The sequence below is a fragment of the Pezoporus wallicus genome, unplaced genomic scaffold (assembly GCF_028554395.1).
Source record: "Pezoporus wallicus isolate ANWC-B61680 ecotype Strahan unplaced genomic scaffold, APGP_CSIRO_Pwel_v1 contig_8047, whole genome shotgun sequence".
In the NCBI taxonomy this organism is placed as follows: domain Eukaryota; kingdom Metazoa; phylum Chordata; class Aves; order Psittaciformes; family Psittacidae; genus Pezoporus; species Pezoporus wallicus.
In genome coordinates this window covers 1,190,308-1,212,144 of record NW_026639548.1, presented here as the reverse complement: position 1 = coordinate 1,212,144, position 21,837 = coordinate 1,190,308, and the positions used below count along the sequence as shown (strand labels likewise).

The 21,837-nt window shown below is 40.9% G+C and overlaps 1 protein-coding gene across 1 annotated transcript in view; it reads right to left on the bottom strand.

Annotated features, from left to right (window-relative positions):
- Nucleotides 1-4,259: 4,259 nt before the first annotated feature.
- The window catches only part of LOC130602276 (uncharacterized), a 32,490-nt gene continuing 14,912 nt past the window's right edge, over nucleotides 4,260-21,837 (bottom strand). The window contains exons 2-7 of the mRNA XM_057415019.1: nucleotides 17,605-18,593; nucleotides 11,466-11,517; nucleotides 11,263-11,365; nucleotides 9,858-10,021; nucleotides 5,700-5,945; nucleotides 4,260-5,096 (exon numbers count right to left, since the gene is read on the bottom strand). Coding sequence (XP_057271002.1) covers nucleotides 4,362-5,096; nucleotides 5,700-5,945; nucleotides 9,858-10,021; nucleotides 11,263-11,365; nucleotides 11,466-11,517; nucleotides 17,605-18,593 — 2,289 coding nt within the window. The 3' untranslated portion in view covers nucleotides 4,260-4,361. The remainder of the gene's footprint in view (nucleotides 5,097-5,699; nucleotides 5,946-9,857; nucleotides 10,022-11,262; nucleotides 11,366-11,465; nucleotides 11,518-17,604; nucleotides 18,594-21,837) is intronic.

The following is a 21,837-nucleotide window of genomic DNA, read 5'->3' as shown; positions in this document are numbered from 1 at the left end:
AGAACTGTGTAGTGCAAATGCTTAGCCTACAGCAAGAGTTTAGGAAAACAAGTTGACTCAAGTAAAAGGAGCTAGGCATTTGAGAATTCTAAATTATGCTCTGAAAATCAGGTTTCTTATGGCCTCTCAGAAATATCTGCTGGAATGGGGCTTTATTTTGTACAACCTCTGAAAATAAACCAACAGTCATTATATTGTAGTCCTTTCCTAGAAGTTAGGAAAAGGATCTCTTTTAAAAAGGATGTGTTGAGATTTTGCATTTTCCCACCTATTTTATGTAACATTCTTTCTGCGCTGATATTTGGGAGCTGAAATACCGCTTACACAATTCCAAGGAATAACTTCTGAAGAAAACTAATTATACTATTTCCCACAGCAATGCTTAATATGCAAAGATTGCTTCTAAATCTGCTTTTCAGGTCATCCTTCTTTTCTTCACACTTCACCATTTTGACTTTCAATGAGGTAATTTCACCCTTAAGCTCATTAGTTTCCATAGGAAATGAATTATGAAAAATGCTAAGTGTGCCATATGAGGTTTAACATCAAAGACATTTCTAGACAGACCATGAATATATGTTGAAGCTATATTTGGTCTCTGTTGGGTATTCTTTTCAGTGCTGCTGAGCTTCACTTTCTTGCTTTTATTAGGTAAGTGTTGGCTTAAGACTTACCTATTTTTCCCAAGCCAAATTAATCTTTAATTCTTTAGAATAAAATCTAGTACCTGACAGGACTATTTGAGTCAGATGTGTTTTGTCTTGGCTCCATGTGCCCTTCTCATGGGGAGAAAAAACCCTCAGACAGTTATGAGTAGGCTGCTTTGTAACAATTGCTTTTAAAGCAAGTTAGATTTCTGAAAGGAACCTGTGTTTCTGCTAAGAAGTTTATAAATGGATTTTTCTTGCTGAATGCTACTCTGAATCCTCAAAGTTAGGATGCAGCAGCTGCATCTTAAATCTTTTGGATTGTTCCCATTGAGCCTCCATGCTCAACTATTTTGACTGCCTGACAGTAAGAAACCTAACACGGAGAATTCTTGTCAGCTTGCATAGCTTCAAGCTTTTATTTTGAAGCTCTGTTTCAACAGTGAAAAAAACAGAGAATACCCATGTATTTTTGTCATATTCAGTCTACTTAACAAATTGGCTAGAAGGATTTCTGGTATATTCGAGAATAATTAAAGTTAGCATTATTCACATCCAGTTTTACTGAAAAGAATACTCCTGTTTGGTAGCACCATAACAGTTTTGGACACATTTTTCCTATGCATTTGTGATTGGAATTATTTTCCTCCTCTTCAGTGAGTATTTAGCATGCTTATTCCATTTGCTGCTTAGTTACTGTATGCAAAACAGCCCAGTAAACTGCCGCATTACGCAAAGGTATAACTGACTCCCAAGCCCATGTATGAGTTATGAGGTCATTACAAAGTATCAGCATAGCACTCAGAAGTAACATAGCTGTTAGGAATAAAATAAATGCTGTAAGTAATACTATCTAAAAACTAATCCTAGTCAATATTTATGGCTAAGAGTATTAGAATACTTTATTCCACCTGGAGCTTTCAAAATTGCTTAAATTTGTGTGATGACTCTTTTGAAGAGTAGGGATGGAAACTTTCTGTTCCTGGAGGGTGGAATAAAAGAGGAGAGTCTCAAAACAGTTCCTTTAGCTGTAAGGGGAAGAAAATATTTTATAAATTCTTTGAAGGTATGAAATAAAACACAGATATCTCTTTAGCAGTTAATTTGAGTGAATATATATTTTTTTAGGCAGAAAATAACTTCAAAAGCCAAGTCAGGAACTTAAGTCCTCCCATATGTTGTACTCCTGACTCTCTTCAGGGCAGACCAAGAGTGAGAAGGTCACCTTTGTGTACCTGCAGCAGTTAGGTGTTGGGCTTCAATACCTTCTAGTGGCAGAAAACCTCACCTTTGAGTAGTTTGGTGTATCAGCCACCTCAATTCTGAGAATAAGCAGCAGTGTTGAATATTGTCTATTTTTCAAGAGGAGGGTGTCTGTCAACATACATGTGTATATAGTCCGTGCTGAACATATGATACTAGATGTCTCATGTGTAGTTGCCGATCTGCTGCTGTACCTGGCAGTGATGGAAGAGTTACACGGTGTTGAGACAAGCCCTGTGACAGGAAATCCAAACTCCTACAGAAACCAGCCACTGGCAGGTAGGCTTCACTCAGTTAGAAATATCTCTTCTTGGTTACGTAGAGGAAGTCAGTGTAAACAACCACCTCATTACCTCACTAGGTTACTGAGGAGAAACCATAAAGGATCTAATCCTTGGGTGTTTGCTGACTGAATACTGCAGCAGCTTTTGTGCTCCTTCCATTGCAGCAACTGCTAGGAAGATTGCTGTGCTGGTGTACCCATACAACTTAGTCTTTCAGCAAAATAAAAATAGTGTCATTACATTGTAAAAATGAGTAGTTAAACATGCTTTTATTGAAAAAGCCACTTTCCCCAGCCCTTCAAATGTAGCTATTGTCAATAACTGAACAAGTACTTTTCAAAAGTTGATTTCAGTACTTCAATCTTTAGAAATGTAAGAAGTAACAGAACATTGACTCTGAATTACAGTGTATATGAATTTAATGAAATGGAAGTTAGAGTACTGAAGATTTCTAAATATTTTCTTCAATCATAAATATATTAACTCTTCCCTTTGAATCAGATAGCATTAATTAAACAACAATGACAAAAAACAATCCAACAACAACAAAAAACCCCAACTTGGAGCCAGACCTTTGTGCTTCAAAACTACTCAACATAGTCTGGTAATAACAAATGTAGAGACTTGTTTGCTGTTCATGTTTGAGTCAACTGCTAAAGGGCATATATGTGTTTGCTTCCACTGCTGCCAGATGAAAAGCTCCTATGTCTACGTAAACACACACTCAAAATATAAGGCAAAACCAACAGTCTTGTGTTGCATATCTCAGACATTAATAGGTGGCAAATGGAAGCTGTAATAGAAGGTGAAATCATAAATAATTCATTTAAATATTTCAGGACTCAGACTTAAATGCCTTCACATAGAAGGATTAAGATAACTCAATGCACACTGTACCTAATATAGGGGAAGATTTGCATGGAAGATATTTCTGACACCTGTTTTATGGCATACTATTGCTTTAAAACAATGTGCTGTTTCACCTGCAAAATACAGCTTCATAAGGAATTTCTTTCATTTAAGAAAGCAAAATAATTCTAAGTTGTGGGCTGAACATGCAGGAGTCTCTTGCAAAGATAGGAAAACATCACCAATTCAAATACTGGTGGGGTTACTGAAGGCAATAGGACTAGCATGCTTCCCTTTGGTTCAGCGTTCAATTGAATGCCCTGTATTTGTAACCAGGGAGGCATAACCACTTAGTAGTCCATTTCTGAAGAAAGTGAGCACTCAAAGTTTGCCCCACTTAGTTTTAAGTCCTGTCTCCTAAAGGAAGAGAAATAGTTCTCTAGGCAATGTGCGTTACCAGCAATAAATAGCTGGTGGATATAGGATCAGAGCAGCTGGAAATATCCAAGTGTTGGATGCTGAAAACTATCCCTAGTATTTCAGTGGTTTTATACACATGCTCCTGTTGCCATGAGGAGTCACTTAAAAATGTAGTGGACTAAGGTGGTTTAAGCCTATGTAGATCTAACAAAGATAAAGCTACATCAGGCTTCTATAGAACTAGCATCCAGTACTGGATTGCTCAGCTTGTCTGTATGCTTCTCTAAAGAGTTAGGATATGAAATAATCGTTGTTTGTAATATTAGAGATGCTAATGCTTGGTAAACTGTGCTAGAGTGCAGAAGTTATGAAATGCTTAAAACTAAGTTTACAAAACTGTACGCAAACATGCATGATTAAATTCTTACCCTTGGCTTGGCAAGGCTTGGATTGTACAGGCATAGCTATAAACAAAATTTAACTCAGAGCTCCCAACAGAAAGATTCAAGTGATACCACAATGGCAGAGGACTGATTGACATTTCAAATATAAACCATGGTGTAACCATCTCAGATGACTTTCATTTCTCATTCCAGAAAAGGTTTTCTGCAGTCTGAAGTACTTCTTCAGAGGATACTTTCTTGTATAAACCACATCAAAATTCCATGCAGAAGAATAGAGATGAGGTTAGTGAACATATGAAAACGTTGAATTTGTGCTGTGCTATTGTATGTATCATTGTAATCTCAGTCCCAGCAGATGGAAAGCAAACACCGTTTTTAACAAAGTTGCATCTATCTGTGACTGCCATGCTCAATTGCTTGGCACAGCTTCCACTCTCGTCATGTCCCTGTTGTCTCTGTTTTTGTGAACTGATGTTTCAGTCTTTCTAAGGGCATCACTGGACTGAAGCTTGGCTTAGTGTAGGAGCAGCTACAGTATCACAGTTCTGTGAGGTCTCAGTAGTATTAGCATCCTCAGCTGATGAGCTCTGCTGTTCCCTGGAAGAGCCTGGGGCCTTCACATGACCTTTGTATAAACTGGGGGATTTTGCCCAAAGGGGAAGATTTGACATGAAGCTGGCAGAACTGTTCCCCTCCACAGTCAGAACCATTGGCTGTTTATCTGGCACAGCTGGAGCATACACAGCAGTTTGCTCTGACAGATGATCTCCACATTGACTAAGGTGTTCTGCTAGAACCAGAGGCTGCTGATCATCCCCTTCCTCAGAAATAACAAAAACTGGTTTGGTTTTATCTGTTTCTAACATAAGTTCCTTTGTTTTGGAACCATTGACCAAGTTGATTTTCAGTGGGTTGGAGCTCTCTAGATTTCTGGGGCTTTGGCTGTTAACTGGAGATGTTGCCCCTAGATGTCTTGATGGATCCAAGGACCTCACATGTTTGCTGTCTGGGGAACTGGCTAAAAATCCAAAATAAGGGTTCCCAAACCTGGATTTCTTCAAATTGCAGGAGCTTAGCTTCCTCTGCCTTTGTGCAGACAGAGTGAGGGGGTATGAAGCATTACTGGCAGATGAATCGGAGTAAATGGTCCCTGATGCCCCCTCTATCTCAGTGGCTGAGATTACTTTTCTGGTTGAGGCACCTTGAGATCTTGCAGTTGTAGGAAAACCCTGCACAAAATAATGATAAATTAGCAGACATGGCATGAAAAGCAGCTAGCTTTTACCTCAAGGGAACTAAACATTAAGATTCCTGGTTATGTTAAAGGTGAGATGCATTCTTTAGCAAAACCCTATGTTATTACCTTAAGAAAAAGAAGAAATCTCCTCTATTAGCTTTGTAACAAGCTGTTGGTTTGATGACTACAATCAGCAGACCTAGATATTCCTCCCACACCTACAGATTCCTTGCAATGCAATAGTAATATATCAATTAAAACAAATTTAAGGCATAGCCAGGGGAAAAAAGGTACATGTCAAAACATTCAATGAGATAATCTAGTCTGAAGGCATTTTTAAATGTTTTTCTGGACTGGGAATCATTTCTTAAAGCAGGTGCTAACTGCTGGGAAATACAGCTTCTTAGCACTTCAGGGAAGCCTGAAAAAATTGCAGTACAGGTAGGCAAAAGAGATGGACTGCAGTATGCATCACATTGCAAGCTGGGGAGGCAAAGCAGTAGATCAAGGGGAAAACATGTCCCATCAGCGAGCAGCGGGGAGTACTGGGGGACAGGCCCCAAGCACCATGATCTCCTCTCCTTGCAAGACTTACACTGTTGTCAACCAGCTTTGTGAAGGGACTGTTAGTGGTCCAGCTACACCACTTTTTCTGTAGCTGTGGTATTGGAGCCAGGAAGTCATGGAAAGTGCGGGCACTCCATGTGCGTTGTCTGGGACAGTGATTTTCCAGCTGGGCATTCCCCTTCTCAACAGTGTCTGCTCCTGCAGCCGTGTGATTAGAAGCCAACCAGTCAGACACAGAGGCTGGGCTCGTGACACTTCTTTTTAGATTTTTGTCCTGAAAAGATTAGATAAAGATTGTTTACAGCATCTTTTATCAAAACATTTTAAAAACACTTCAAAAATATGCTGTAAGTGCCAGAGACTTGATTCTTCAGTGGTTCTGTTCTCAGGACAAAACACAGGAATGCAGCTTCTCCTAGTTGCTTTTGTAGCATGCTGCCTGTATGAAAGTTTTACCTTGCTTCCCCAGTTTTAGGTTTAACACTAAATTGGGAAATTTCAGTTATGTAAGAAATAAAGTCCTACCACTCTTACTAACCAAACATATCAAATATCTACAGCTTTATTTTACTGGAGTTATGTGATAGATCAGAGTAGTAAACTTCACTGTGTAAAACATAATTCTTCCACTTTGCTTGGCTCTTGGAAGGCTCCAGATGTGTCTGTCTGGGGAAACAAAACTTCAAGGAGGATGGGGCCTGCATAAAGAAGTCCAGAAGCAAGCAACAAGAGAATCACAAGTCGCAAAAATGCATGACTCAGGAGGGAAGACTGAAGTAAGTGGTGCTTTCTATCAATGTTAGGGAGGAATTAAGAAAATAAAAAGAATTAAAAACAAAGAGAAAGGGAATAATCTCTTCTTGGTGTCTGTGGTGAATAGAACAAGAAGCATGAGACTCAGATTAGAGTGGGAGATTTTCATTTCATATAAGTAATGCTTTTCAAGTGGAAAACATGCTTTAGCAGTAAAACAAGATACAGACAGGTGTAAAATTGTCATTGGAAGATGAAACTACATTAAACCATTGTCACCAATTCTGTGTAGAAGCAAAGTTGATGTGACATGGGAATGAACTATATATTACTTCTAAAGATCTCTTCCATGCTTTCTATGTTCTGATGTTGCATTTAAAAGCCCAACTTTTATCCTTAATATTGATGTGGGTTTAGAGCCAAAAGAGTTAAATAATCCCTGATTGTGCTATGAATCTCCTTTCATTCTTACTAATACTTCACCTGCTATTTATATAAGCCTCCTGTTCCACAACTCTGTATGTATTTTTAATTTTCAGCTGTGCGAATACGGTTGTCATGAGAGGAATGCAAAATGTGCATTCCCAAAGTTTACATAGTCCTTAAAGAGGGTCTGAAATAAATCCAGCAGTGTCCTGGATTTGAAAGTCCTGAGAAACTAGAAACTTGTCATTTGTTATTTCTGAGAAACTGAATCTCTCAAGTTTGTGCAAATCAAAGAAACTATTTAGTTTAAATGTCATGTTGGATATGGATGGGCAGAGAGGCAAGAAATTAGCCAGTACAGTAGAAAAAAATCTCGGTAGGAAGCCATGAGAGGCTTCAGGCTCTGGATAAAGTTGTTCAGTATTAAGCTCTTAGTCTCAGACTTGATTAAAGTAACAATCTCTATTTATAAGCCAGCTGTCTTCTCATCAGAAGCCTCTTCAGGCTATCTTAGGATTTATTATTTTAGTAGTATTATAAGTACTTCCAAAGTGGTGTAAAAGCTAGCCACTGGTTTTGAGATAGGATTTATTATTCTAGTATTATTATAAGTACTTCCAAAGTGGTGTAAAAGCTAGCCACTGGTTTTGAGACAAATATACTGGAAGGTGAATAGATATACAAAGGTGAATAATATATTTTCTAGATTTTGGAAAATGTTTTAGCAAAAAAGTATTTCTTATACCCCCATGATAATACTCTTTACTGAAACCTTTGCATCTGAAACTTGTCTCAATAGAAGTCAGAGGTTATAGTTAGAAGTTAGCCAAACGCTGAATTATGACTTAAACCAAATGGGACTTAAAAAGCCAGGACTGTCCTGGAGAACACCTCAGAAGCCATCTGAAAGCCATCTTACACTCCCTTTCCTCATGCTAGACCATAAACAGAGACATGTGTTTGCTGTTCCACCTCTTGCCTCCTAACAGGGGATTGGTTTCTTCAGATGGGTTTTAAAAGCTAAAAAACAAATGACAGTTTATCATCTGCTCCTGCCCAGCAGAGCTGAGGCTTACACTTCCTGGGGAACACAAGACCAAGTGGCCAGTCACCATTTCTCAGAAAAAAGTTTTGGATTATTTTTTATTGAAAGCTCCTTGTAGCTTGCTTTGCCTAGTCAAGCATTTGTGTGAGGTGAGTCTGATGGTGTTATTTACCGTACCCTAAAGGCTCGGGATTTCACACATATTTTTACGTGAGGATAACTCCTTAGTTCCTGCTAGGGAAGTGGCTACATACCACTGAATAACTCATCCTACTTGCCTAGTGCTGGTTTACAAAAGCTGTGCACCATACTCTCTATGTGGGGCTCAGAGGCTGGCCAGCTGCACTGTACACCCTAAAAATACACATTTAGAAACTAAACTGTAAACATTTATTTCTAACATCCGGTAACCCAGATTATCAAGTGTCCTAAAGAGATCCTGTTTGAGTGCAGGTCTGTAATTATCCTGCTGTGCTCAATTTCCACCCCCCTTGATGAGGATAGTCTTCAGCTGTGGGTAAAGACCAATGCCTTCAAAGAGGCCATTATAGCTTTCCTGGATAGTTTTTCTGTTCCTTAAGGGAATTGACTGAGAGCATTAACTCACCTGAGGGCGGCATGGACGTCACTGAGGAGATGCCTCCTGAGTTAATTATGTGGTAAATCGCTTTAATTCTTTGGGTTATCTTCACTTAGGACTGTTTTAACCCTAAGTATTTTTGTTTTTATATATATAAATCTCCTCTGATAGGTTGCTTGCAGAAGGGATGGCAAAGTAGAAATGTTTTTTCTTTAAGTCTGTTTATTCTAACTAGAGTGTGGAAAAGAGGAAGGAAAATGGGTCTCCCTCCTGTCTAGAAGTTGTATTTGTATGTGGCTGCCACCAGGTGAAGCTCTCTTCACTGGAAAGCAGGACCAAGGAATGAAGGTGTTAAAGGGTGGCCAGTTTGGTCAATGATACAGCTCACAGTGTCCTGCTCTACAGAAAGTAATGTGTTTGGGCAAGGGAACGCAACAGAGCTATTTTCCTTTCTTTCCCTCTTTTTGTTAACCAGTGTGTCTGATGTGAGGAAAAGCTTAGTATGTCTCTTACGCTAGCATAGGAAATTCCTGACCAGCCTGGCCTTCTGGCTAATTTCCTAATCAAGTGCAGGGATACAGAATGTTTTTGTTTTGTAAACTGTGACAGAAGTATTACACAGCCTGTCCTGGGGCATGTGAGCTCCTTGGGCTGGTTGTTTCCCCTCTTGTGGGAAAAAGAGAGCACTGGAGAGTATTGACCTGGGAAAGGCTTTAATATAGACTTGTGATGGATGTGCTCTGTCAGGCGCTGTGCGTAGGGGTTGAAGAGGTGATAGCTAGACCTGAGACTTCTGAGCTATCATCTCCTTTCTAAACAAATAACCAGGAGAGAAGGAGAAAGAGCTAAAATAAGAGAACTTATTGAACTGGTTCAGGTTTCTGTGTGTGTATGTTTGAAAGGATCCTACTGCTTTCACTTGAAGTGCTTGACTATTTATTTTTAGAGCCTACACTGTTAATTTTCACATCAGCCTGGTGAGACAGTTAACCAGCTTTCTGAGGAGCTGAGTAACCTTCCTGACCACTTGGTAGTGGTGTGCAAGAGCAGATCTGACTCCTAGATCCTTCAGTTGTTGCAGGTGATGATTTTAAAGTGTTTCCGAGGGCTGGTCCTACTGCCTACTGGCAGAGTTCTGCATCATTGGCTGTTAGATCCAAGGCAGACTGCTGCATTTGCTCTTATCAAATCTGGGAAGATGCCTGCTCAGATCACAGCCCTCATTGTTTGGTGGCAGTTCAGCTTGAGGGTTAGGAGAACTGCCTGGCTTGGTCACTACCTTTCGTGTAAAGTGGGCAGTAAGCATAAATGGACAGACTTGACTAGTACTGCCCAAGGGGGGCATCCCGTGGCTTGTTAGAGATGTCAGAGAACATTCCTACCTGTACTCTGTAGGTGGTAAAGCTCAGCCCGCTAGTGCCAGGTCCAGCAGAAATAATAAACACTTCATCGCTCCCAGTCTCGGTGGTCACTGCAGATATGGAGGAGGGCACATCTGGGTCAGTGTCCTGAGGAGACCGTTCTGTGCTGCCTATGCAGGAAGTGACTGAGAAAATAAGATCAGTAACAACTGCTTGTGAGAGTCCAAAACATCTGTTCCCAACTCCTCCATGACAAACCCTTCCTCCTTCCCCAGACAAGCTAGAGCAGGCTTTGGCTGCCTGTCTCACCTGCCAGAATAAAATTCAAGCCAACAGTTTGCTCTCCTGAAACTGCAAGCCCTTAAAAACAAAAGGGGAAGAACACCCTTGCGTCTGCTTTCTAATAAAGACAAACCAAAACTAAAATCCCTTATACTAAATATTCAAGGTTGTGCTGGGTATCAGAAACTTGCAGATTTGCTTAACTCATTCTATATTTGTATTTACTCATCCCTGTTAATATTAGGAGCTATGCTTTTTTGCTTAAACCCTAGTGATCCTGTTCCTACAGGAGCAGCATTATGCTCTAGGGACTACCACAGGGGTGTCTGTCTGCATGTATCCTTAAGGCCTGTACATCTATATCTGGTCCGTGTTAGGAGAACTCTGGCCACAATGTCATCAATGACTTTTCCAAAGAAGGAGATTGGAAACTGTAGTGGTTGGGAGCACAGAATTAGCTTTTTATGAAGATATCCTTGCGTGTATATAATGGTTGATTGATGGTTTAGTGGGAAACTGATGGTGTGTAGCAACATAACATGAAGAAGCTCCCTGTTGGCCTTCACCACTGGTGCAATTTATGTGTGGTGACTCAAAATTGCAGCAAGTAACATTATCTGCAGCTTGGCTGGAGCCTTCTTGTTTTAGAAACACACTGTGAGCTGAATGTCACCTAAAGCACTGTCATCCATAAAGTCCTTCAGAAAAGACTAGCTCCGGGAGTCAAAGTTGACCAAAGCCAATCTAAGCATTGTAAACCTCATCCTTTCTGGACAAGGTTAGGCACATGGCAGGTGAAATTCTTCCGTAATTTATGGATCTTTATAAGTTGCTTGTAGCAGCCTGAACCTGACATATTTGCTCTGCTAACCCAGTGTCTCTACAATGCCATGTGCTATGACAGCTTTTGTTGGCAGCGTCTGGAGCTCTGCTTGTGCGTGCTCCTTGCCAGGGGAATTACCCTACCAGTGAGGGGGGAGAGCAGCAAGAGATAGCTTCCACAACAAAGGCTTTCTGCTGCGAAGTGGCTCTCCAGCTGTGCATGGGCAAGACAGCAAGGAGGACTGCAAGGAAGAAATGATCTGATTAACTGGCCAGGGCTACGGGGTGCACTGACCTGCTCCCATGGATGCCCCGCACTTACCCGCCTGCTCCCGGCTCACAGAGTGGTTGTTGTTTTCATTCTCCAGGCTTGGCACCACCAGCTGGAGCTCATTGATATCAACAGTGGAGTTCTGGATCCTGTTCTACAACTCAGAACATGCCCCAGTAAACATTGTCAGATAAACAGTGCAACAGCCAATATGAAAAAGAGAAACAGAAATTGCTGAAGGCATTAGCACTAACCTCCTGGTCACTGCATGTGTTGGATGAGCTCCTTTTGGGGCACATTCTCTGTCTGAAAAGAAGAGACAGAAACAACAACAAGCCCACAAGTAAGTTAAAGATGCACAGAAGAGAAGATCTCACCTGTGCTCATCTTGTGATGGGGACCTAGCAAGTTATGAGCTCTCCTGCCTACAGGAGCATCCAAAACTCAGGACACCAAGGCCTGTAGGCCAGGGGAGAAAATGATATATTCATGCAGTGGAAAGTCAGCTGAAAAAGAGAAGGACCTCTCATCATCTTCCCAGAATCACTGCAAAAGCAGAAGCAGTTCAGACCTCTGCCAAGTCCTGCCAGGATCCCCCCAATCAGCTGCTCTTTCATACCAGTAACTAAATAGCAGGACTGAAATCCTGCCTTTGGTCTGTCTGTTAGACAGAATATTTCATCTGCATAGTCAATATTGTATGCTGGATTATATCTAGCAAGCAGAAAGCATCAGATGTTGTGCATGTGTATGAACATTTTATTAAAAGACAGCACTATGGCAGATGATTACTGGGTAAGCATGCCTCTTGGCTGGAGGGAGGCACGTTCTTAACCATTTTTTCCATGTTTTTACTAAAATTGAGGTTATGAAACAGCTACTTTTTCGTCACAAAGAAAGGCTGGCGGTAATGAACACTATTATGACTGAAGCAAGTGTATTTTGTCTTTCTGTATAGCAGTTCTCCATGGGGCAGTACAGACGCACATGGGAGCATTAAGGTGCTGAACAGATAGAATGTGGCCCATGGTACAGTTTTCCCTGCTATCTGTGCTGCTGGCTGGCATTTTTGCTCTTGTTCGGAGGGTTGATTTGCTTCAAGGCATTTAATCTTCTCCATGAAAGCTTTTTTTGGTTGCATGATTTCAAGGTTTTGGTAACCATATTCTTACTGATTTTTTTTAAGAATAGGGGCTCAAAGGCCACCTGATGAGGCTGGACAGGAGCTGGTGTCTGCTTCATCTCAGGCGTGGTGTGTTTCGTTTCTTCACTGGATCTCTTAAAAATGCTTATTGAGTGACAAGTGAATTGAGGGAGGAAAACAAAATGTGACGCACCCCCAGCACTGTTCCAGTGAATCAGAGAAGACTACAGAAAAAGAGAAGAGAGAGTTGGCACTTGAGAATTTAATCCAAAAGAGATCAGATGGATAGCTGTTACTCCAGGAGTCACAATGGCATCAGCCAGGTGTTGGGTTTGCAGGAACCTGGGGCTAAGGCAGGGAAGGATCTTCCTTAACAGACAGATTTAGGAAGTGGGAGCAGGGAAAGGCTTTGAAGTAGGAGTGGTGTTGCCTTATCAAGCAAGATAAAACCAAGTAGAAAATACTTCAGGGTGGAAAATGTTTATGTAAATATTCCTCAGGTGCACACCAGAACCATGCCAGCAGGAGTGACCTGGCAAAACATGCCTCAGAACAATGAAATAGTGTGGTGGTCAAGGCATTCAGGTAGATGGTAGGAGAACTACACGTAATTCCCTGCTTTCTTCACATTGCATTCATTTTTTTTAATTACTTCCCCTCCTCCCAGCTCTTTCCTGCCAAAACCCATGACAAAAATTTAATCAAATCTATTCCTTTGAAATATTCTTGTTTCAAATAACTTCCATGTTACAAGCAAATTTGTTAAAATATTCCCACCTAGGGATTAAAGAGCACAAAGGAAATGTTCTCCTCTAAGAAAACACAACTTAGCACATATTTCTTCCTCACTGAACATCAGGCATTGGCAACCCAGACGTTTTAGTTATCTGGATGGTCTCACTTCTGGGTTTGCTATTTGAACTTTTAGCATGACTTAACAAACAAAATGTTCAAGTTCTCAGAAATACAAATAAAAATGTGTTCCTTAGATCCTTCTATGCAGCTGTCCCATTTAGAAAATATTCATATTCTCAGGGACAAAGCTGAAAGGATGAAATATCTATTTTAAATTGGCTCAGCAACTGACAGCTATGATAAACTGTGGATAGACAGGGCAAGTTCTGCATTAAGAAACTGAAATACCTTAGATCTATTTGGTGCCTCTCCTTGCCATTCTTTAGAAATGTGCTCTACAATATTAATCAGGCACCGTAACTACCTTGAAATCCACAGTGCAGCAGCATAAACCAAAGAGATGGTAAGGTATCTCTGGCAAAGATGTTTTCTATGTGAATATGGTAGGTTAAGGGAGAATAAGAGAAAGAAGAGTCCTGTTCTCCCCAACATTTCATTAGGATTAGAACATGATAACTAGCTGAAATGTCCCCATTTTAACTTTTTCTTTCCTCATCACACTTTGGGTATTGTGTTTGATTTCCACTGAACTATGTGATTTACTGTTTACAAAACATACAAAGGGTAAGAGTCTCTAGATTCAGCCAACAGTTTAGGTGGAAACTTGAGATGGGTTGTTTTTTTTTCTTCTATTCAGAGCTGCTGCTATAGAACCTACCAAGATACATTAGTTTGCAGGACTGGGGTCTTAGTCTTTCTTTAGCTCATTCTCCAGCTCATTCTCATTGGACTAAACCTCTCATGACACGTTGCAGTACCTTGCCAGGGAGATTGGCAATTGTGGTTTAAGCCCATCTGGTTTAAGCCGGTAAGTCAGAGCAGTGTTCAGCTCATAGATTTAAAACAGACAACATGTGAATACACCAGTTTCCATCATTTAGAAGAATTTGTAATTGTGTAGAGGGACAGAAATGGAGGATGCAGCTAAGATAGGCAGGGAGCAAGTTTTGGGTTGTGCCTAACATGAGGATGGCAGAAGAAGGGCCTGGTTTTAGCGCAGGAGTGATGAGGATTCTCTAAGAAGGCATTATATGATGAAGCAGAATTTTAGCCCCAGGTAATGGTGAGGCTGCATGCAGTGATTGGCAGGGTAGCTTGCATGGAATGAGATGGCAGTGCATGATGACTTGAAATAGCTGCGGGGGGGTGTAATTGGAAACAGGTCATTGGCAGGCTATGCAGATGTAAAATGCAGTTGCAATCCATGAGTTGCAACCATCAAGCAAAAGTCTGACTGCATTGGACAGGATTAAAATTAAATAAGGTGGACATGTCTGTTGTTCTTGGGGCTTGGGAAAGAAAGTAAAAATTACCCCATTACTCGAGCCAGGCCTCTTGGCCAAAAGTAATTAGAATTATTGGCCAACTAACAACTGAAGCTTTCATTCCCTCCCCAAACAGCAAACAAAAGCTGCAGTGTGGCAGAGACTTGGAGTTTCCCCAGAGAGCTTTGCCCTGGCTGAATGCAATGAGCCTGAGCAGACACTGCTGACGACTTGGTGCATTGGATTGGCGGTAGGTGCCAAGCCCATCCCGGGCCATTTCTACCCCTGGCAAGGCAGAGCCTGCTACTTTTAGCCTAGCAAGAGCAGCATATAGAAATGGGGGGGGGGGGGGGAATACAGCTAAACCTGGTACCTGAGGAACAAGTAAAGAACAAAGAGAAAAGAAAGTGGAAGGTAAGTTTGCAAGGCCAAAAGCCTTAAGGTTACTATTAGCACCCTTTGCAATGTCATGCTCCAGCCAGGACAAGCATTACCATGCCTCAGAGATGTGGTCCCATTTCTGAGCATGCTGCATTGTTAAAGTATTTTCATTTCTCCCCTCAGCCCACCCCTTGCCATTCTGACCTCTTCTGCAGTGAGGAGACACTGTGGCTAATATGCATTTGACACCTGATTTCAAGCCCTATTTAGGGCAAGAAGCATCAAATAGAGCTTCGTGGGCTCAAACTGAAAAAAAAGTTTAGATGTGCTTAACAGCCTCTGTCGTCTTATTTCAAGCTGCATTAAAAACCCACAGCTGGGAAGTATAGGTGAGCTCTGACCAGTGCCAGCAGTTCTGGGGAAGGGACCGAGATCCTTGAAGCAGTTAGCACAGTAAAGGGTAAAAGACAACTCTTCCAGTGCAATACAAGTGAGATCACTCAGCACAGGTCATGGCACCACTTCCACATGTGTCATATCATGCTTAAATACTTTAAGTTTGATGAGAAATAAAGTATTGTTATGAAGGCCTCCTTGGAATAGCATGGAGGCAATATAGGCAGCTGGGATAGTAAATGGCCTTTCAAGAAGATAAAGGACTAGGGATAGTCTCTATATACAGTCAAGAGCTGACTGAGGTGTACCTTCCTTTTAAAACAAGAGACATAGAGCAATGAAAAAGCATAAACGCCAGCGTAAAAAGTGAGTCTAATCCTGGTCCTGCAGCATAGGACCCCAGCAGGATGTATTTGCAGTGACCAGAACATACAAACATTTGTATGAAGAGAAAAAATGCATTCAGTTCTTCTCTGTTGGTCAGCGAGAGCAGAGTATTACTTTTGTAAACATCTGACAAGCAAAAAGCCAGATTGTGCATGTGAGCAGCATGGCCTGACTTTCCAAAGAGGCTACAGAGAGTAAAGTTCAGCCAGTAAAATCTCAGATTGCCAGTGTACTTCTTGGTTTGAATAATACTCTACTTCATGGATAGTTACAGTGAAATTAAATAGGGGTAATGGAGCAAGAACAGCCAGCTCAACATGTGGATCAGCCCAGACTGCTGCCATGGTGAAGGGAGCATGTTTCTCTTTTGAAGATTGGAAAGGGTATAAAAATGAAGTGTTTGGTTTCTGGAAGACATTTTCCACCAGACGTTTTCCTTTAGAGCTAGCAAAAAATTGTGGTCTAAATTAATGTTCTGCAAGTTCTTTGAAAAGGAAAAAGGTTAGTTAGATGTAACATATGCAAGTTTAACTCTTACAACTATGAAAAGCTCAGACTCTGAAAGCAGGAATTTCTATATGCAGCAAGAGAGAGTATATTTAAGCCTCACCACCTTGCCCACATCCTCTTATACCCAGTATAATGGCCTACATTTTATATTTATTCAGCGAGAGCTACAAAAGCAGCCTCCAAAAGGACAAGGAAAGCAAAATTCCTCTATCAAGCTAACCTCAAGGACTAGGAGTGGCTGGGAAATCCTGACACCTTTTGGGTGGGAGGATGCACAATAGATGAGGCAGGGGATGCAGGAAGAGTGAAGACAGATGAGTTGCATGCTGCCACTGGGAAATGAGTGCTATTACTAATACCCAGTCCACCACAGTGGAACCCCTGTAAGGAACAGTACTTGTGTCAGTCTACCTGATGTTTTCATTGAAGTCAAAATGTTTGAAATATGTTTATTCTGACAAAAACCTGGGGAGCTTGGGCTCTGTTTTGAATTTGTTGGAAGGGAAAAAAAAAAAAATCACTGTTTCTACAAAAATGTTTTCACTAGGGAGTTAGTTGGAAAAATGCAAACATATACTGAGGTAGAGAAGCTTTCTCCTGAGCAATCTAAGGAAAAGAAACATATAAAATGAAAGCAATTGACTGGAAAGGGATATTTTTGTCACTGGCTTGTTTTAGCCATTTAACTAGTTAGCATCAGTACATGAAAATCAGTAGCTCAGCCTGACCATCAGCTCACTTGACCATGTCATTTCAGATGACATTTGGGGGACAATGACAGGTACTGCAGTATGGCACTCAGCCCTTCAGTAGTCAAAGGATGTGCAGATGACTGCTTAACACATGAAGTGTATTGCAATTAAAATGTCTGTGCAGTCTTTTGGATAAAACATGCTACAGACTGGAAAGTACTGTAAATCTTAATTCTAAGTGGCAATACTTTTGTTATTGTGTACCTTTCTGCAGAGCATTAGTGATGGTTAGAGGCAAACTGGAATCGCTGTGAGAAGATGCTGTGGCTGTCAGGTCAGCCTGCTCAGGAGACTAGAGGAAGAATGATCTTTGTTCTGTATTTGTTAGTGTCCCAGAACTGAGGTTCAGAGGCAGCACTGCCACTGAAACAAAATAATGCCCAAGAAAGTCAGCACCCTTCAGGTATTTGTAGAGGAGAAATAAAATAAATTTGAGGCACAGAAGTTGTAGAACTAGCAAAGGAAACTAAAGCACCTAGGGCAGGAGTAGTGACTGGCATTGATCTCCACTGTATCCACACACTACTACGTCTAAAGGACAGCAAGCATTAGCAGAGCAAAGGAAACAAAACATTGTTTTCTGGTCTTTTTCCTTAATGGATAATATCACATGCTTCAAAGGCTCAGATATTCATCATCTTACCTGCAAGTTATGTAGAGTGCAAAGAGCAAAGCAAGTGCAAAGAAGGCAATCCCTGTTACAATTGCCAGCATCATCATATTTTCCTTTCTCCCCTGCCTCACAGCATCTACAGTGTTGGGTTCGGTGATGTTCTTGTATTCAAAGAGCATTGCAAAGCCTCGGCCTCGGTCTGTGGTAGTGATCAGTTCCATGATAACCTCAACCATTTCCAGAGATGAACCAAAGACCATAGTCTTGTTTAAAGGTGAATTTGGTCCACAGAAGCGAGAGGAAAATGTGATGAGATCAGAAACATATAGTACATCATGGGGACATATGTCCACTGCTGACTGTGGGCTGGAGGATACTTCCACAGGCAATTCTGTTGTGGGAAAAGTCTGGCTCTCTACTGTAACTTCAGCTCCCTCACTAGCAGCTAGGTGGGCCAGCAAGATTTTCTCCTTCAAATCTGTTTCCAGGCCACTGGTATTTTGCTTCTGCATTGTGGCACTGCCAGCCACAGGGAATGGCAGTTCTTCTGTTTGAGCCTTGGTAATTGCTTTAGGTTCCTTCATCTGCTTCGACTGGTTTTCTTCGGATGCTTGTTTGGCTTCATCTTTTTTTGAGGTTGTCCCTGGAAGGTCATCCAGGTGACTAGGAAGGTCCTTTGGCTGATCTCCTGTGCTGCTCAGATTCTGAGCCACCTTTGACATCCAGGTCTGGAGGGATGGTTTTGTAGTATGGAGATCAAAGTCCAGGTTTTCCTCAAGAGAAGGAATGTCTCTGTTTCCTGTTTTAGCGGGGGCTGAAAAGCCATCCCAGGGGGTTGGAGTTTCACTAGAGCTCTCAAAAATGTCAAAGTCAAAAATTTCCAAGATAAGATGGGTTCTCATGGGAATGAAAAACTGCCAAACACAGTGTGTCCCTGGGTAGTAGTTGTTTGGAAAACCTGGTGATAAAATCAGGCCTCTTTCCATCGATTCCACCACTGCACCACAGGAATAATACACCTGGGAAAGAAAACAAATAAGCTTACATCTTGCCAGAGATCGTATCCAGAATGCAGTCTGCTAGACCTACTGAAGGTTCTATTCCTTCCCTTCAGGGACTCATATAAGATATCCTCAAGAAAGGGGAATTCAGTAAGCTCGTACAAGTCTATTTTCTACTTTCCCATTTGGAGCATTAATCTAATAGGTCTTGTATGGCAAGCCACTCCTAGAGACTATGGAAGTGTATACTGAATGATCAACCTCCACAGAAATATAACCCAGATGAGTAATTCACATTATAATCACTTTCTATTACTGATCATAGTAGCATCCATTTCTGCTGCTGGCTAGCATACAACTTTTTGACCACAGAGATTTGTTGCCCTAAACAGCTGGTTGTGTGATAAAAATCTTGAGAAGGTAAAGAAAAACTGTGTCACCATAGCATCCTGAACTCTGTTATTTTCATTACAAAACCATTTCTTTAATGTTGAAAACCCAGACCCTTGGGTTGATGATTACCCATGATTCATACATCCAACTCACCTTCTGTTTCAAATTCAGCCTTATTTACTTCAGTAAGCAATAAAATCTGGGTGGTTTTGATGCAAATCAAAATAGTGATAGCAGATACCAGTTTTCACTAGTAAAATAGCAATCAACGTGCAGTTTATGTAACACAGCAATAATCCTATGTGACATTTGCTATTTCTTCTTTCTCCATAAATAGTCTGTGGACTCCAAAGAGGAAGGAAGTCCACAAATGGTGGCACTAACTACCATGCTGCTTCTTCTCTAAAGGTACACATGGCTGCTTTCACACATCATATTTACAACTACCTTCTCCCAGAGACACTCTAAGAGTTTTTTTTTCAAGACTCTTCCATAAATTTGGAGAGCACAGATCCCCATCTGCACCCTGGGCAATTGGTTTTGAAATGAGGAAAAATAAATCAGAAGTACTTAGGTCACAAACCTTGTCTTGGAGCATGGTTTTACAAGCATTAATTGGAAAAGAAAGGGAATGCTTTGGGTTTGGTGGGGGGGGTTTATTGGAAATGATTTGTCATCTTGGTCTGTTATCTATTTAAACACAAAGGAAGCTTGGCAGTAGAACAGACAAAGCTTATGAAGTCCATATAAAGCCACAAGGATCAAAATACTCCAGATTTTTTTTCTTCTCTTAGTCCCTCCCCTTGGCTCATATTGAAATGGAAAGGGAAAAAAAATAAAATGTAATGCCAAAGGTTAAAAGTCCTTAAATGCCTTAAATGAAAAGAAAAAGCCAGACCTGTTTTGCAAGGGATGACCTTTTTTTTCCAGCAGGTGCTGTTCATATTCTGTGTTATTTCAGGGTGGATGACAGTAAAAAAGGACAAAACCATCAACATGGGTGGAAATTGTATTCTATATTCAACTTGAAATACAATCTTTGAGTTTTAAAAGTATAATTTAAATCAAAGCTTATGTTAATTATAGTGGGATAAACTACAGGCTTCACATTTAAGGCACCTGGGCTGGACTATGTCTTGAGGTCTCAAGCGGAAAAGAAACTGTATTCATGTGCCAAATACATATTATTCTCAATCTAATGCCTTAGAAGTTCCACAGCATGTAATACCAAAATAAATTAATATAAATTTACTGATCTGTTCCCTAGGATGTAAAATTTTTAAGTTTAGTCTGAATTAGCTAATTCATGATAAAAATCCAGGTGAAAATAGCAAAATTTTATGTCAATTTAGATCCATTTGCTAATTCACATCAGAATTAGTTACATTTGTTGTCCCTTGGATTTTGCTAAAAACTAGCTGGTTTGCAGTGAGTATGCTGCTCTTCCCTCAGCAGGAGGATTGCTCCTATACTAGGAAGAAGGAAAGAGGGCTTAACTGTGATTTCTCTCATATTCCTTCCCTATATCTCAGAATATAGGGAATATAGTTTAGTAGGAGGTGTCCCTGCCCATGGCAGGGGGGTTGGAACTAGATGATGTTAAGGTCCTTTCCAACCCTAACTATTCTATGATTCTAATATCAGTGCAGACTTCACAGAAGCACAGAATGGTTTGGGTTGTAAGGGACCTTAAAGATCATCGAGTTCCAACTCTTCTGCCACAGGCAGGGACACAGACTTGCCTTTGTTCTGGAATATCAGTGCAGAATTACCTTTGTCCCATGATAGTCTTTTGAGCTCACATTTAAATAAGATATTTGTATAGCAAGAAACAGTAAATAATGCCTAACTTTTCAACTAAAATATGTACCCAGTTTTGGAGCCAGAATGTGCACCAGAACTGCTGCTATTGCAGGGTGGTACTCCTGGATGTGGGAGGATTACAGATTGGCCCAAACCCCCTTAAATTAGCAGTGATTGAGGGTTGAGATTTTATTTTGAGGAATATGTGAACTGATCTAGTTGCCTTTTTTCAGACACTGAGAAGGCGCTTGGAGGTGTTCACAGCTCCACCTCTACTACCAGAAGACTTTGTTAACACCCAAAAGCAGCATCCATCAGCTCAGTGGATCATGTGGGATTAATCACCAAAGTGCTGAATGGGTAAGCGCACCCTCCATAAATCCCTTGCCCCCGCTCTCAGGATAGGCTCCCTTTCCTGCCTTCATTTTCACTTGAATATGTCATCATTTGGAAAGAAATATCTTGCAGACTCTCTATATATCCAAGGAGTCTCAGGTTCAGACTCAAATGCCTCTTGTTCCCCTACGAGCCATGTAGCCAGCAGTTGGCTGCAGTATCTAGCTGAATCCCAACAGGTATCCTGCATCATCTGGGCAGGAGGGGATCTGTGCAATATGGCTGAAAGGTCACAGCAGTGGAGGAATTATACATTTGTTATGGCTTGGGAGACTGAAAAGCTTCAAGACTTGCTCTGACACCAGGAAAAAAACCCACAAGGGACAGAAAATGCAAGATAGGTCCGAGGGGGGGGAAGTTTTCTGATTAATTTATAATCCACAACTGAATTACTGACAAAACTGTTCATTTGAATAATGCATTATGAAGGCTGAGTTTCATCAATTAGATACAGATGTTCCTTTCTGCAGCAAGTTATAGATTCGTGGGCTCTTGACAGAGGCACGCAGAAAATTTGGCACACTTTTAATCTTTGTAAATGACAGGTTGTTGTGCTTTTTAAAAACAACATGATATATGCCCACGCCAATTAGGTTAGTTATGAGCAGGGTGAAACAGATTACCAGTCCTGTTCATCTGCTTTTCAGTACTTCACATTCTGTCTGGGAGT